This window comes from Ixodes scapularis, unplaced genomic scaffold (assembly GCF_016920785.2).
Source record: "Ixodes scapularis isolate PalLabHiFi unplaced genomic scaffold, ASM1692078v2 PGA_scaffold0__279_contigs__length_252992795, whole genome shotgun sequence".
Lineage (NCBI taxonomy): Eukaryota > Metazoa > Arthropoda > Arachnida > Ixodida > Ixodidae > Ixodes > Ixodes scapularis.
This window is the reverse complement of record NW_024609835.1, coordinates 139,365,920-139,383,976: the sequence shown is the minus strand read 5'-3', so window position 1 is coordinate 139,383,976 and position 18,057 is coordinate 139,365,920. Positions and strand designations below refer to the sequence as shown.

At 45.5% G+C, this 18,057-nt stretch overlaps 1 protein-coding gene across 1 annotated transcript in view; it reads right to left on the bottom strand.

Annotated features, from left to right (window-relative positions):
- Positions 1 to 18,057, bottom strand: part of LOC8035702 (protogenin) — an 88,647-nt gene that overhangs the window by 20,115 nt on the left and 50,475 nt on the right. The window contains exons 14-18 of the mRNA XM_040214974.3: positions 17,069 to 17,257; positions 13,101 to 13,217; positions 12,566 to 12,728; positions 10,607 to 10,737; positions 2,817 to 2,990 (exon numbers count right to left, since the gene is read on the bottom strand). Coding sequence (XP_040070908.3) covers positions 2,817 to 2,990; positions 10,607 to 10,737; positions 12,566 to 12,728; positions 13,101 to 13,217; positions 17,069 to 17,257 — 774 coding nt within the window. The remainder of the gene's footprint in view (positions 1 to 2,816; positions 2,991 to 10,606; positions 10,738 to 12,565; positions 12,729 to 13,100; positions 13,218 to 17,068; positions 17,258 to 18,057) is intronic.

The following is an 18,057-nucleotide window of genomic DNA, read 5'->3' as shown; positions in this document are numbered from 1 at the left end:
AGCATCGCGTTGTTGTCTTCCTCATTTACCCAATACCCCTCCCCCCTTTCCCTTCAACTCTCCTTCCCCGAGAGTTTGATCCACATCCCTCTGAGCCACAATCCTATAACCTCTTCACAGGATGTCATCTCGCCTCAATCACAGTCGCTGCATCAAATGTATAACAGGCACAATGCTAGCTTTTAACACCTCATTTTTTGTGCAAGCTAAAACCATCTAGAAAGCTTTCAGCCTTTCCACTTTCGTGAAGAAGGAAAACCAGCAAAGCTGTACTATGTGTAAGGATTAAGGTGTAATTGGGTAATTGGTTATGTGAGAACCGTATTGTCCCCGGTTGTTTTTGTTATATCACGTCAACCGCCAAAGGCTCGTGAACGGAAGTCGAGGCGCCACTAGTCGTTCCTCCACCACGTTCAACCTCGGTAGGTGCTCTGGTACGGGTGGGTACTTGTAGCCGTTCACAGTCACGAACTTTGGCACCGCGCCTTTGAGCAGGAAATCTCGGCACGTTCTGCACGCCGGTTCTTTGTAGACGTCTGCCGACTCAATACACTGCCGCAACACGCACGCGCCCGTTTCCCAATTCCTCTCGTCCGACACGCCGCCAATCGTGGATAAGCCTCAGGCAAACCAGAGTCGATCGCACAAGGCGCACGTGACGCCAAACAAGTTCTCTATGAGCTCCTTCCGTAACCTCAATGTCGCACCCGGGAATTGTACAGCTGGCGTGGAGTGCTGTCGTCGCGGGGCCTCGCGCTTGCGCTTGGCCTCCGTGGTTCGCCGGCACCGTTTACATTGCTGGTTCTGTTCTCGGTGGCAGCTTTCCAGGCAAGCGATGTGCTCTTCTTTTGCAAGGGAGTCGGGAGTGATGGATGGACGCAGTGGAAATCGAGGCGACTGCGGCTTCACGTCAGTTGCGGACCCATTCGAGCTGCTGCGTATGTCACCGCTCTTTCCGAAGAAGAAACACACGTGACGAGCGCTGCGCTCGTCACATGTGTTTCTTCTTCGTCCTCGTCTGTTTTTCGCACTGTTACCTACGATGAATTCCCACTAACGCGCTTAACTATCCATTCTTTTATGATAGCTGGAAAGGTTGCCGCCATCTACGAGCGACGGTGGCAACCAGACTGGTTGTGTGCTTGCCGCCGTCGCTTATAAATGGCGGTAGCTGTCCAGAGGTTTGTGGAGGTTTGTGTCGACAAGATTTCGGTACCAGACACGATCCTGGGGAACCTGGCCTTTAACAGCTCTGCTGTAAAATACTTTCCCAAGAAAATTGTACTTACTGCATTTACTCAAGTAATAGTTACACTGTTTATGAAGAAAACCTGAGGGTTTGCTTTTCCGCGGAGCACGCAGACTGCCAATCGCCGCGATCGACAGAATGATTCCAACTATTTACAGGACAGAGATGACGTCTTCATGCAAAGATACCATCTGTCAAGATTGAATTTGAATGGGGAATCATGTTCTCGACCTGGTAATTTGCTATGTTATTTATACGCAACGCAATGGTGTTCAATGGAAAAGTAGATTCAAGGGCCTTGTTTATAAATAGTGCTGCTATTACTCGAATAAATACAGTATAAAAGATAATTTTTTGCCAGAGAGTCACCTTACACCTCTATTAACCACTACTGTCCCACCAGGTTGTCACCGCATGCAGTCTTGACTACAATAATTTCTGGTTTTGTGTTTAAAATTGTATTATATTCACCCACTTCTCCCCCTTATGTGTAATGCATCATCGGACCCTTAAAGGGCAAGTCCTCTCAATTCCTAAGATTTCTGGATAATAATCGAGTGATTCTGAATTAAAAAGCACTAATAAAAGGCACTATGTCATTTGCTTCGCGAAAAATGGGATATATATTTTTTAATTTAATTTTAAACACGAGTGGAAATCGAAATCAAAACTTCGGCTCCGTCCGGCAACATTGGCCTCGGGCCGCCAAGAACATGGCCATTACGTGGTATGAGATGTCACGTGTGATCCTCGGCCCAACGACGGGCGGGATTGGGGCAGGCCACTGTGGGGTGGGCGTGTGCCAGGCGGAAGTGTCGTCTGCACTGCACTCTTCACCACGTTTTGGTGTCTACGACGATCGACAACTTCTGCACAACTGCAGCATAAGTCTGCGTGCGTGGTGTCCGTAATGTGAACGAAACTCCAAAAGGCAATAATCACAAACGGTGAGACGACGACGGCGGTTGTGACGCGGAAGACGGCGGTAATGGCGGGACTACGGCGGGCGGCCAATGGACTCCCCAGAAGCGCGCTGCGCAGGCGTGTTACGCCAACCACAAGGACACCGCTGAGCGCCAAGAAGTAACGTTGCTGACGTCATGCGGTGCGCTCGCCCGGAGAAGTAAAAACAAGCAAAATGGGGCAATGGTGATGACACTAGCTAAATGATGGCTACGCCCATGCCGTAGCCTTGACTGCGCTGTTGGTTGTGCCTGAATTCGCGTGCTTGAATCAGCCGATTTCGGCAATTTGGCGAGTCGAAAAGTTTGCCGAACCTTTTAAAAAACATTTAGACAGAACTGCGCTGTAATATTTGACGTGTGGTCCTCCTAGGTGATACTGAAGATGACTGCATTGTATTTTCCGAAACGAAGAATGAAGCGGAGTTGCTTTATAAGGAGAAATAAATAAAATGAAAGCATGGAGAACTGTATCCTGCCAACTTAGTGAATTTTCCACCTTGAAGAGACAGTTCGTACGATGGACTTCAATTATAGGACAATGCTGCGAGAGAGAGCACAAATCGGTGCAAGTTTTAGATGCCACGTGGCCAACTTTGCCCCACCTGGTTCCGACCGTGTGAGCCACTTGTCCATCTGTGTGACGTCTGGCTCACAGGCATTGTAGAAGATGTGGTAGTTCTGGATGACGCCGTTGGGAAACTCGGGGGCCTGCCAGTGGACCCGGATGGAGCCGAGGTCCAGAGGCGCCCAGGTGATGTCCCTCGGGGCTGTGGGCTCTGAGCAGGACACGACGGAGAGACAAGTTGAATTTTTTTAAAAATGCTTAAAGGGGACAGGGTTTGTCACTTAATGGTTTTTAAGTACCAGATTATACTGGATCTGCTGGAGACAAAAATAGAGCCAAGTGAGTGGTTGTCTACAGCCCAATTTACAACAGCTAAGCCAGCCAAACACAACCGATTGAAATGTAGATTGTATATTATGTCCACGACCAACTCTATAATGGGGCGACCAGCTCACCTTCTCCTGCCCCAGCGCGCCACTTTTTGTTTTGCTTGTTCAGTTCTTTTTTAGTTTGCTTAGTTCCCGCCGCTCCCGCTGGCGCTGCTGTGTAGCACGCTCGGGAAGCCTGGAAAGGCTAATTCAGGCTGCCTTTTGGCCTGTGCGTGCGTGGACGCATGGTTTTTCTGGCTGTAAAATAGCTCTACATTAATGGTAAAGTGGCACTCAACGACGAGCTCTGATGGTCTACTGCTGTGTGCTGCTGTGCAAGTCGAGCACGCGGACTTCGACGGGAGTCGCCTTCCACGAGTTCCCGGTGGCGGAGATCTGGAACGACTGGCTGAAGAAGATCTCTCGCCAATTATAGAAGGCGAATCAGTTACCCACCAAACTATGAACCATAAAGAGAAAATAGGTTCTCTTCATGTTCATACCACAAAATAGGTTGTGGTACATATACGTTTACAGCATCATCTTTTCCACGCCGTGTCATGAATGTTGGACGCTGCACCTTCCTCATTTTGAGCGTTTAGTTAACTATGCAGTGATGCTGATATATCTACGTACTGGATTAGCCATCATTTATTGGAAGGAATAATGTTCACGTGTTAATGTTCGGAGCTCGCGAATTTCAGATGACGCAGAACTTGCTGACAGGGTGTATATTTTAATTATGAGCATGTAAGACGTCGTTTGTTTATCTGATACTGCTTACTGTATTCGTTACTGTTTTCGAGTCAGTGCGTCACTAATAACGAAGTTAGTTGTATCTGTCCTACTGAAAATAAAAGAATAACAGTAAACATACAGCTTGTCTATGTGTCTCCTATTTTAACCGTTATGAGTCTGCCTACTTTAATGGTCCATGTTAAACATGTTTAAGCTTTTGCCTTTCCTACAGCATTATTTCAAAAGAATGAATATATGTTTTCTTCAAGTATACAATAGTATGTTCATTACTGGCCTGGCAAAATAAAAATTATGAGCGGACAAGAGCCATATTCAGAAACCGAAACTAATATCTTTTTATTGAAATTTGGAGTGTTTCTGGGTGTGCATGTCCACAAAAGGTATCAAACTGAAGCCGGTTGTATTAAGTGAGGAAAAAACACAGTACGTGTTGCTGTGTTATAGGGCTCAAAGCAATACTGATAAGCAAACACTCCCATTTGTCTCCGTTTGCTTCAGATGAACTTAGCTCTTCTCAAAGGAAAAAAAAAAAAGAAATAAATCAATTAATAGACCGGCAATGGAAAGCGCTGTCACTATACTCTGTTTACAGAACATGTCAAGAAAGCTCTGCGATTGTCGATAGAAAAGGTTACAATCGATCAAACTTGCGGGTTATATCAACACAACCGCCGTCCGTCGCGTGTGACCGCGCGCACATTTGGAGATGATACGCGGCGGCGCCTGGCGGATTTCGCTGTCCCCAGCCGAGGTCACGTGGTATTTTTCGGTACACACGCTCCCGTAGAAAGGGGAGAGCCGACCTGGTCGCCCTTATAGACCATTCCATTTAGTGCTCTCTGGGCGGCACCATTTTGTTCGACAGCAGCGCCCTCTCCATACACCCGGGAAATTCAGCATGTTCGGCGGAGTAAAACGAGAGAGAGGGCACGCGCCCGACTCCGCTAGCAGATGACAAACCTGGAGGTTGACATTCTCCATCTTTGGGCTGTATCAGCGGGCTGTACGGAACATCGAACTCTCGCTCGTGGCTGCCCTTGTGAAGCGGTTCGCGTTCTTAGAATAGTTATGGCTACTCCAAAATCAGCCTAGAGCTCTCTGTTGTTCTATTTCGGTAAATGATCAACTAGCATATCTTTTTTCCGTTACTTAAATAGCAGTTGAGTCAGCCGGCAGTACTACCCTCAACTACTGCGTGTATTGCAGCAGGAGAGCATGTTTTTATTTATTGTTTCAGACTTCCACTCATGGTCGCTAAAGGCCTACACCAGAACAAACTTTGTATAGTAGAAAAGGTACAGCAACCGGATTTACTTTTTGCCGGAGAGACCGGCCGATCTGACACAGTTTTCCCCTTTTTCTTTTTATTTGCACACAGGTAACGGCGCAATTGAACCCTGTTAGTCTTTTTATCTAGCATAGTATTGCACAATAACTGGCATACCAAAATCTGTGCATCTGCGCTTGAAATTTCCAAAATAACCCGACTTTAAACAGTTTGTACGCCAGCCGGATGCTAGGTACAGCCCACTCTGCAGAGCAGACGACATGCGGGTGAGAGGGGGAGGGCATTTTTTTCTCTTTTGACCCTCTCTGCTATGACCCTAATGGAACAGTCTATAGATTATGTCACTACCCCCCTAAGTGTCACATATACCCATTTATATTTTGCCATCTTTTAAAGCGTGTATTACCTTGTCAGTTGATAAACCGTTGACTTCTTAACCCTTTGGGGTCATTTGTCAAGTATCTCCCGACAAATAAATATTCCACTTTCTGGACATATGTCGGGGCTTCTGCGACAGGCCCATTTCTCTTTCGTGGTCGAGTGTCGGGCACCTCCCAACAATTTTGAACTAGTGCCATCTCTTACCGGGTATGTAAACTATGCATAGTTACTTTCTTGTCCCTCCAAGAGGTACTGTAAGAGGCGCAACACATCTATTTTTTTGATAGATGCGTGGCTGGGCATTTTGCGCATGCTTTTGGGTGTTCAACATAGCCAACTTTACCCCGTCCGTGTTTTACGGACAGGCCTGTGACTCAAGTAACAGTGAGATGATTTCAGATTACAATCTCAAGGAAGCTTCTGAGATATCCTGCGATGAACCTTCAAAGAGTGACGGTGAGAGAATAGAAAGTGGGGAGAAAAGAGGCACAGACGCCGTCGATCCCCCAAGCTAAACATCCTACTTAACCACCGGAAAGAGTTGAGCACGTTGGTTACACATATTTAGGAGACACCAGCTGAACAACCCAAGCACACAAATGCGTCTCTCTCGTCCTTCTTACATTTGTGTGCTTGGGTTGTTCAGCTGGTGTCTCCTAAATATCCTACTTAAACACAGATCAAAATTTCGAGATTCACCGTTTTACGGTTCAAAATTTAAGTCCCCAAGCCGCGCAACCTAAACCCACAAGTGAGCTGGAACACTAAGAGTGTTTTTTCGCTGACGCTTTGTTGACCAATACAGTTAACGAAACACAATGCTATACCAAAAAGAAAATCACAAAGCTGGGGGTACCGACGAAACCACTATGTTGTGGGGATTGTGATCCCTCAACATTCTGTCGCGTCAGCGTTTTGGCGCGCCGTGGCGGCCGCGCTGGCGTAGCGAGAGGTGGCGCTGCTTACCACTGTGAGTGGCTTCCTCCTCTCCCCCCTTGGGGCGATTTCCGTAACGAACCCCCGCACAAAGGAGATCGACGTGTCGCTCCTTGATTGGCCACTTCGCCCCCACCGTTATCTTAAAACCAGCGGACAGCAGTCTCGCTTCTGTCTTCTTCCTGGGATTCGGCGGCGGCGACAACGGGGACCCTTCCGGCGCACCGGTGAGCGTTTACCCCGTCCTTTGTACATTTGTGAACGACCGTTCGGCCGTGGGCGATCTCCACACCAACGGCGTTCACCAGCTTATAGCCGCTGTGTTGTTGTTATTTTGTTTCATTGTAAATAAACAGTTTATCACCGTTACCAACGTGACTGGTATCTCATTGCGCTCGACGAGCAGCATGCCACGCGAGTGCGAACCCGCTTCACGGTAGAGCGTCTCGCCGCGAACGTGGTACTCCCAAAGGCAGTGGCCCCAAGGAGAACCACAATGTTTACAAACTAGATGGAGTCAAGAGCAAAGACTATGCAAGCTGCAGTGAGAAAAAAGTCAAAGGACAAAGATATGAAACTGTTTTCTAGAGTGAAACCTGCACTTGATGTCCTGGCTTGCACCCCGGCATTTGCTTCGGAAAGTATCATACGCTGTGCAAATGCTGCAAGTATAGTCAATTAATTGAAATGAAAACATTCTGGAAAATAGAGTTACTTTAAACTGACATAATGATCACAGTAGTACAGCGATGTCTCAGTTATATTGACTCCTCCATTCCCCCAAAAAATCGTCCATAATGTGAGTTGTGCATATTAACCAGACAAAAATGCATGTATTTTCCCAGTTTGTCCCCAAAAATGGTGTCCATATAGCGCGGTATCCATATTAACGAGACATAACTGTATATTAGAGAGTTTAATTTAAAGGGACAATGAAAACGATTGGAATTAATTTTTTTAAATGGAGTATTTAGGCTTCTTGGGAACCTAGCACGCAGCCCAATTTTTCGTAGACATTTGTGACGCGTATTTCTGTGCCTACAAAAAAACTGAAAAAACCAATACTGAACTACCTCCATTCTCATTTCTGGGCCTCCGAAAACGGAGGTGACATAGGGAGTGACGCCAAGTGTGAATAGTTGGTATCGGTAGCATTTACGAGATCGAGGCTCTGGTCACCGCGGTGGGTTATAGCACCGCGGAGGTGCGGCCCTTTCGTCGGATCTGTCAACATGGACGACAATGCCGCTCTCGCGAGCGAGTTCGAGCTTCCGTTCGGTGACGTAACACCAATGGAACGGGAGAACCGTACGTGCGTAGCAGCCTCCGCCATCACCGATGGTGACCGCCCCAACAAACCGCCCAGTCGGCAACGAGTGGCCCACAGGCTCGGCGTCGGCGTGTTGCCGGAGGACAGGGACACGGGGGGGATACCGAGGGGAAAGCGGCAGCAACTCGTTCCGGGAACCAGTTCCTCCACAGGGAACACTCCCGAAGAAGGACAAAATACACAGCACCATTTACTTTTCACCACAGTCGGACGTCCTCTCTTTTCGTCGTCAAAGAACACAAACAGCAACCTACATGTGAAAACTAGCGTCGCCCGAACGATTACCGGTCTTCAGTCGACCGTTTTAACAGCCATCTAAAGCGCACAAATTAGACATGACTACCATTGTGCAGAATCTTTCGAGTACCGTGTTCCCAAAGTAGACACGACACCGACATCCGAAACCAAAACCAAACGTCTCCAGCTTATCCCGTGCTGTGTTCTTTTTTTTATTTATTTTGTTTGCCCATAGTTGCTTGTTGCCCGTTTTGCGTCCAGCGCAGCAAAGAGAAAAATAGTTATGCTATTTTATTTACGGCTTAGTAATCGTTTCCGGTCCCATTTATACTTTTCATGGTTATTCAAGCAGAATTTAGAACAGTATTCATAAAAATCGCACACCAAAACGTCCCTCGTTTTAACCGATCGCTGACTCTCTTGTGACGTCAGGCTTCTAGGAACCGCAACGTTGCGCGAACTCCGCTTCTCCTGACTTCACTCTCGCGGCGTCACTGCAGTTGATCCCGGTACGATTATTACCGCAACTGTTTAATTGATTTGCGCGGCACACAAGCGCCGGTTTCGACTAAAATTTGGGCAATGTTGCCTGGGACGTGCCTGGAACCCAGTTTAATCGCAAAAAAAATATCCGAAATTGCCTTCATTGTCCCCTTAATGTCAATCACTGCTTTGATAGTTTTTCTCTTAAATTAGTTCTGACCAGAGGGGCCTATTAGGGGGAAAACCCACATGACCCCAAAAGGTTAAGTTAATAAATGCGACAGCATTTCTTTTGGCAGCCCCTAACCCAACCCAACCCAACCCAACCCAACCCAGACCAGCCCAGCCCAGCACAGCCCAACCCCCCACTCCCCCCAAAATTCTGCTTCATAACACGAAACAAATGTGCACACACAAGATAGTGGTAGGTGGCTATTTTACAGCGAAGCTGTTTATAGCTAGGGTTCCGTAGATTTTTCGTGTGCAGCAACTAAAAACTTCACGCTCGCACCGCCGCACGTGCACGCCTTCCTCGTATGAAAGATTTAAAGTAAATAACCAAAATAAAGCGCTGATGAACGCACGTGCAAGATGCCATTTGTTCTAGGCTTTCGCTTTAGAACAGTTACAGCTGCAGATGCCGGCATGTACGTGGCACGTGGAATACCATTCCCTGCATTCTCCTTGATGCTTGGGTAATTTAGCAATAGGTCTATTCAGTAGATTAGTTATCAATAGGTACCATTTTCAAGATCATTAGACTCTCAGGTGGATAATAAAGGTTTCTCAAAGATTTGCTGCTGTGCGACCCGCGTCTGCCATGTTTGCACTCGCACTGCCCTCTCTTTGTCGTCGTTCCAAGCGCTTGCGTGCCTCCTTTCCTTCCGCTCTCCCGGGGTGGTTGTCCTGTTGCGCGTGTCTAGTTTCCTCCGGCTCCTCGGGGCGCGTCTGTGTCGTGTGCTAAACAGCTTCGCTGGTCACCCACCTTCACAGAGTGGAATGGCTCATGATTTTTTAGAAGACAGAACAAGGCTGTGTAGGTCCCCCAAAGGAACTGAACCCAGGACTTCAAGATTGTGAGCCCAACACTCAATCGCTGCATCAAAGCTTGCGAAGCGGTAGCTATTAAACAATATAACATTTCGTGTGCCATTTGACACTGCGGAACGTGCAAGTGGCACCAATGGGTTGCTCCGACTCCACGAGTGATCAAGCAGTGAAGCCACAATCTAACGAAGAAGCTTGCGCTTTAAGCACCGCTCCACTTTCACACATAAACACCTGAAAAAAAGTTTGCATGCGAATGTAAGCACCCCCCTCCCAACAAGAAATTTGAGATCGGAGATGCCGGTATCGCCGAGTGCCGGAGTCGCGAACGGCCGGTGGCGCTTGGTTTCAACGTCAGTTAATAGATGGCAGCACATACCGCCATTTTCTACTTTCGCATCCATGCAGGTTGCGAAAGGGGGTGCGTTGCCGTACCCTCTATCGAAGATGTTTTGTCCGTTTGGTCTCCTTGCACTTGTTGCAGTCGGTTGTTCAGTCTGTTAAGCCTATTTGCACGCGTTGGCCTCGCGATCGTATTCCATTCACTGTGTGCACGTGGTTTGCGGAAGTCGTCCATCATGAATGCGAGGAGAACTTCATACATATTTAAGTTCAAGAAAACGGTTATTTCTTACGCGGAAGACAACGGAAATCACGGCGCTGCTGAACAGTTCAGAGTGCGGTGTTCCGCACAAGCCGAGGCTCGATGGAGCGGTTGATGAAGAGGAACGGTTTCTCTTTGAGATGATTCAATATAAGCAGTAATTCTATATATCTGTGTTCCATATAATGAGGTTTGACTGTATTTTTCTCAGTTTGCCGAATTTTTTCTTTCCTTTGCCTGGCTGGCTCCCCACCCTCGCGTCTGGCCCCCGCCGTGTCGGCTTCATGACAACTCGGCCCTCCGACTCAAAAGGTTGCCGACCCCTGCTCTAAGTGAAAAAAACAGGCAGACAGACAATAGCTCATAGCAATCCGAGTGAAGCAAGAAAACTCACTGTCTTCACTTGTCTTGCATTCAATGAGTTGACTGAAGTGGCTCATGTGACTGTCCGCTCCGTGAGACTTCACCGCAAATCCGTAAAGAGTGGACGGCTGCAAGTCTGCCACAACCACTTCGGTCTTGGTGCTTTGCAGAAGGACAAAGAAAGAAACACAGCAATTAGGTGAAACCAAAATGAAAATGTAATTTAATTTCGGTTTTCAATTTATTGTGTTTATAAAAATGTAAACTGTAGTGACACAATTGCTTAACATGCAAGAACTACTGAGTCAGAAGTTTCGTTTCCAATTTTGTGTGACTCAAAGAACAACTAATTATTAGTTTTCTCCTTTGGAAAGCTTGCTGATGGGGTTTCCCAACCCTCGGTAATAATGTCAGTACTTTAAGGTGCAATGGGGTGTATTCACTGACCACCATTTCTGCATTAATTGTTTGGAGAATAGATGCTAAGCTACAGCTGCCACCACATCCATTTCACAACATCAAAGATGATGTACTTGACAGGTAATAAGTGTGCGAATATTCTAAAATTTGAATACTTCACGAATAGTGCTTGAAATTTGATTTGATTCGCATCTTGGGGTTGTCCTCCTGGGCCATCCACTTGTTGTAGAAGGCCCCGACGCGGTCCTTGAAGGGCTTATTAAGAACCAAGTCAAGGGGTTGAAAAATGGACGTCATAAAAAAATCAACACCATCAGTACTACCTATGAACAATAAAATCAGTATCATCAGCACCACCAGAGCTTTGCCCCAATCAACATCATTCATCACGTGGAGATGCCTACATTTTTTTCTCTAGCTGTGCATCATTATCATCATCATTGTTGCTACCATTTTTGCTTTGTTCATTCTCATTTCATCTCGATCTCGTCTCAGTGAATCGTGTTTTTGGACTAAGCTGGCTTGGACTTGCCCCATCTGTTCTTGTGCCGCAACGATGTGTCACTAGGAGCACAGAAAGTTCTCGACCATAACGCTAGAAAAGAAGGCAGTGATTCTCAAGCTAATAAAAAGTTGCCAAATGAAAATGGAGGCGTAATCTGAAAAAAAGCATGCAGGCGTAACTTGAAGCAAGGCACTATTAACGGCTTTTTTAAGCCCGCTTGGACATAATAATGGAAAGTTTTTAATCTGCTGATTTTTCAGACTGCTTTATTGTTCTGACATTTCTTCGGTCCCTGCAAAGTGTGAAAACTCAGTCGGTGACTGTATTGGTGTTTTTAATATTCTTCTGCAGTGATGCTCGCTGGCTTAGGCGTCTGTTACAGACAGGAATGCTTGCGAATAAAAGTAGTATTTTCTCCAAATCGGCACTGTCATCTACAAAGTTGGAAGCTGGCCGATTTGATATTGCTTTACTTTGCTGTAAAAACCACGCCCAAACCAGCAGCCCGGCAGAAGTGCAATACAGCAATATTGTGCGTGATGTCAATCCAGAACACGCGACAAAACGTGTTTATCCACTGCAGAACATAATAATTTGCTTAATGCAAGGGGAGGGAAGACAAATTAATACGTAATTTCACTGAGACGGCTGGTGGTGCTTCGTTTATGAAGTGCAGGGGCAGCGCACCATCACTTGCTACGGCAGCGCCTCCGCACTGCAGTAGCATGCAACGAGCATAGGCAAGATGCACAGCGCACCTGCTATTTGCACCACTTTGTTATCAAGGCGAGCGTGACGCGAGGGCGAAGTTCCCCCTCGCTCTCAAAAATCTCGTAGCCAGCAAGCGGCGACGATAAGACGAAAAGACACGGGAGTGAGCCTGCTCCGGCCATGCGCGGAGGGCTCTAAACATTTGAAAAAGACTGTATATAAACATGCAGACCTCTGAAAGCTGCTTTGGCTGCATCAACACTCGTGCAAAGACAGAGACTCCAAAGGGGGCAAGGAAGTTAGTGTACCAACCGAGGCTAGCCAAAAGCACCTTTTTGAGTGGGGCCTTCCTACCTCGGAATGTACTGCACCATGGAGGAGTTGTGGACGCTTTTGGGGCGCACGGCACTGTAGCGCACAGTGTAGTAGCTGATGTTCTGTGCTGGCACGGGGGCCCTCCAGGAGAGGTGGATGGAGCGGGAGGATGTGGGTTCCGCTTCCAGACCGCCCGGAGGGTCTGCATTGTGTGGCAAAACGTGAGGCAAGAAGACTCAAAATGGGCTGTAGAACAAGCAAGCAATGGAGAAACCTGGCATGACATTAGAATCTAAACCTATCGACATCATTATGAGAACAGTTTCTAAGTAGCCTGTCCATTCAATTACCAAAGCTGCGGGCAGATAGGGCTAATACACTTTAAAATGCCCCACTATGCTCATTCTCAAAGACCATAACTTCCATGAGCTCAAACTGTTCTCTTATAAAATTTGTTGACATTTGTTTGTTAAAAGCATTTGGAAATAGAAAACTGGAGATAAAAACTGTCATATTCATTTCAAGGTTTAAATCGAAAGCAGTCGAAGCAGGGAAGCGGAAAATCAGAGCTCACCAATGTCTCCTTCTGCAGTGAGATTCTCTGGGTGGGTCAGCACCGTTTGCACTGCTTCTTGTCCATCCCCAAAGTTGCTGAAGCACAGCACGTGCACCTCATACCAAGTTTGGGGTTCTGAAAAAGCAGAAGTCATTTTCTTATCTTCTTTTCCAGTTATATATGAAACTCCTTGCAGTGAAAAACCTTGGTACTAATACCTTGAAGTCGGCTGAGCTTTGAATCAGGGGTGATCCTAAAATTTGCTCGTTTGAACCAGTGAATACTACAGCATTGGCTCATTGGCACAGAGTATTTATCTTGGAATGGGAGCTCGTAGATAACTAAAACCTGCCGTAAAATACCGCGAAAGCACCCACTATGTTCAAGTTATATGTTAAGTGCCCAATTTGATCGGACAAGCGCCCATGTCTAGATTAATCCAGTTTTCAGCGAAAGGAAAGTAGGTGCTCACCCGGTATTTTACGGTATGTGCAAATCTACCAATACAGGCATGGAACTCAAGAAATGTACTTGGGAGCAGCCACGGGAGCAGCTGATACAGCTTTTTTGCAGCAGGTTGGGAGGAGCTAAAACTACATTCTGGAGTAGGAGCAGCTCAGATCAGTTTTCATTGCACTAGCTTGTGTCTTAGACAAGCAGAGGAGCAATTTCAATTGTGCTTAGCAGCACAGATGAACATTAATGGTTAGGAACCAAGGTAGATGGGATAACAGTGTAACATACGCAAAAACTTGAAACTTTCCGAGCCTTAATGAGAATCAAAAAGCAAGTACCACATGTTTCTGAAGACAGTGTCCTTCATATTTTCTGAGTGGCTTTCAGCTGATCAAAATGCAAGCCAGCACTGCTTATCGCACAACCCACACGCGCTTGACATAATAATTATATGTGCGAACCCCGTGACGTGCGTAAGCAACAGACGTGACGTGACGTGACATGCGTAAGCAATGGCGTGGAGGATCAAGGCAACAAATTTTGAGTTTATCCTATTGTGCAACTCAATATCGCAACAAATTTCGAGTTTATCCTGTTGTGCAACTCAATTTCGAAGCAGCAGACTACGATTAACGGAGTTATCATATTCGAAGCGATAAGCAGAAGCATGGTCAAAGTATGTTTCAGATCAGACCGCGTTTCAGATCCATCAAATCGCGATTTATCTTGCAGGAATATGGTTCTAACTTTCAACGATAAAGTACCAAAAATGAATCTTTTGCTCATTTGTTTTCAACTGGCCGACGTCCGGATCCCGGGCAGCAAAGCCTCAAGCAATCTAACGCTTGACAACTCGATCTCACCTCGGCCGACTTGCTCAACTGCTTATTGTTGAAGAATAACAATCCAGTCGCAGGTGGTGTAGCCCTTGGAATCCGACCCCCGAGTTTTTTCACGCGCTTCTGACTTGGGATACGCAGGAAGAATAAACAGAACAAAGCATTGCAAGGCCGACCAAGCTAAACGCACTCTTTGTTGCCAATCGAGTAGATAGAAACCGAAACCAAGAGGAAATACGATTTGTTTTGCGCGCGTTTTGCGATTTGGTGCATAATGGTGCGATATATTGACAGTGGCGCAGTTTTCGCAACATGGCACAGGATGGTGCAGACAAATGCATCTGGCACAAAATGGCGCAAATGGTGCAGCCGTTCTATGACCCCTGTACTGATAAGGTGTAAGAGCATCATCAACCTAAAAGACTGAGTTACCCACTAAACGATGATATGTGGCAGTGGCCCCGAAAGTCCCGCCTACTCAGACCATATGTTAAATAAAGAAACCCTCCCCTGTGCCATGTCCAAACAAGTTTATTCCATTGTGCTTCACCAGCAGCAGACATTTGCACATTCATTTTATGCACAAAAGTGTCTGTGTGGCAAAGCACAGTGGACAAAACTTGCTCAGACTCCTGTGGAATTGATGTAATTTGGAGACAGGGGTGGGTAGGGGGGTGAGCGAGTTTTTCTTTTTAACATGTGGTATGAAACTTAAAATTTCAGCTACATTCGAGACTTCATGCATTCAAGTCCCCCTTCTTGTGTCTGTTCTCCATTTGAGAGTTTTTGTAGTGCTGTGCCAATATTCAAAATTTAGAATAGTAGTTCTGAATAATACACTATCCAATATTCGCGGCGAACCGCCTCATCCTTGAGGGTGAGCGGGCAAATGCGGAAAAAGATTGTATCGGCCGTTTTGCCAGAAGTAGCGAGGAGTGTCGTTTGCAACTTCTGGCAACTTTTGCGCCATAATCGTGATCTTCGCGAGGAAATGATTGTTGCTAGCCACAGAACACTATCACGAAGAAAGGGAATGCTTGAATATGTTTTGTTCTAGATACAAGTCAGAAGTATATATGAAAGAGAGAGATGGAGATAGAGGGGAAGAGAGAGGAACATATATTGTCGCAGGACAAGAGAGTTAAACAAAGTTACCAGTGGCCAATGGCTGCATGATCTTTTTTCGGATCACAAGTGCGTAATATGACACCTCTTTGTATGCAGTAGTTTTCCTCACTTTTACTGTGTGAACGATTGCTATAGTTATCAATGGACTCATCTGAATAAACATATATAAAAGATGTGTGTCAGTTTCATGAAACTTGAACTCAGAGTCACTTCTTGTATAGGACACTGGTAAGAGTAGGCTTTGAAAAAGGACCCCACTTTTGGGAGTTATGTCTTCTTTCTCAATCCTATAATGCAAGATGTTTTCATAGAAATGACTGCTGAAAAAAAAGTATGAAAGGGTACCCAAATTTAAAAAAAAATCGAAGGTGGTGTTATTTTTTTATTTGCATAGAAATTTTTGGTTGATTGATTTTTTTCCAATTGTTTCCCTACATATATAACGACTACCGTATCACTGACCTATCTAACATATATATTAAATAATAGCCATATATAAGTAGAACACTCTCTAAAAAGTATTTGATGGTGATTAAATGATTTCATGAGATACAGGTCTCCAAATTTTGCCGTTTGTTGTTTGAGCAGGCATGTTTGGCAATTTTTAGAAAAAGAAATAAAATGTAAAAAATTATTATTGCTATAGGCTCCTTGCACTGACGTCACATCGCACACTTTTGAACACCAAGTAAAAGGAGGAGAGGGAAGCTGCTTTTGTAAGAATTTTGAGTGCCAGGTTAAGCTTCTATAATCTTCTGTGAGGAGAATAGCGACACCCGTGCAAATCCGGGAGGCTCCTGATAAGAGGGGAGCTCCTTCTTTCCCTTTTCTCTGGAGGGTATCGGAAATGATGTCATGTGCAAGCCATGTATATATTACAAGCAAGCTACACCCATAGTAAAAAGTATTAGAATTCTCCTAATTTTATCGTTTTAGTTATTCACTTTCAATTGTGCCCCCTCCATCAGTGTGCGTTAATGCAACTGTTCACCTCTTCATGCCTTATGACTTTTCCTGTCCCCAAATTTTTTTTCTTGTCAAAACTAAGCGTGGATTCGTTTATACCAGACACTAGACAATGGCATATGAAAACATCAGTTGATTTAAAAATGTCGACCAATCACCCTCTGGTCGATCTTATTTGAAATCACCCAGCCCGCCTAGACGTAAAAAAGGCAAGTTTTTTAATCTGCTGATTTTCCAGACTGCTCTATCATTAGGGCATTTTTTCGGTCCCTGCGAAGCCAGAAAAATCGGTCGGCGACTGTATTAATATTTTTTTAATTAAGAGATGCGACTCCCAAAAGATACACATAAATTCTGGGAGAACTTTGTCCCATCACACATCACACTATATCTCAAATTATTTTGTGGGTGTTAACCTTGATCAAACACCCTTCTAGATGTTCCACTGATACCACTCCAATCCAAAGTTGGCCACTCAAAGCAAAAAGCCGTCCTTGTCGAGGTGGCATAGTGCATGTGGCCCCTTGGTCGAAATAAACCTACAGCACACGCTGCCTGCCTAAACGTTATAAGAGACCCCAATGTGGCCACACTCACTGAGGTCATACAGGACGTAGGAGAAGCTGGAGTTGGGCAGTACTATGGGCTCGGTCATGAGGCTGCCCTGCTCTCGCAGCCGCAGCTTGAAGCCGGAGATGGCGCTCTTCTCCTCTGGCAGAAGGGACCACCTGGCCTCCAGGGTTGTGCTGTTCACCACACTCAGGTACAGGGAGGGAGGCAGGGGCACTGCATCGGCAAATGGCGGGACAAGGAAAGGAACATGGCCTTTAAGAAGAGACAAGTCAACAGTACCCTCTCTGGTATAAGCAGTACTGTAGGTTGAGTATGAATTCATGAGGATGACCTAAAAACATAACACCCAGGGTAAGAAAAAAAACAAAAAAAACACTAAGTAGGCAAAAGACAACTAGACAAGGCATTAAAAGGGCAACGCTGCCTGCAATGAAGCAGCACCTAAACAAAAGCTGGCCACTGATATACATAGGATGAAGTAATCAATTACAAGCACTACTTTACCACCAATGTTTAGAAAAAATTAATTTATTGTATCATTACTGATTCAACTTTCCATTAAAATTATAAAAGAATACCGCGCTTCCGCCCATTCCACGCTAAGCGCCCATTCCCAAATTCACAAGATCTGAGAATATATGCACAGTACATAGATATGTAAAATAGATGGCCGGACGAGCGCCCATCCCCTTTTTTTAACGATTATCTCTAAATTTTGAGTGGGCACCTGCCTGGTATTTTACGGTAAGTCCTTTAAGGGGGGACATGGGCCTGAGCTTCAAAATGTTTTGAAAAAATTCATTTTTCAATTTTGAGGTTTTCAGTTTTAGAAACTAATTATGTACCCTTACACTAAATTTCATAACCATGCGCCAAATAGTTATGTTGATATAAAATATTTTCAGCACATTGTGAGGCAGTAACAAAGTAAAGGAGTTCAATGTTTGAATGCATTTTTCTCAGTTTCACTTTTTGCTGCAAATTTCATACGGAGGAATCTTTTGTTTGAAGGT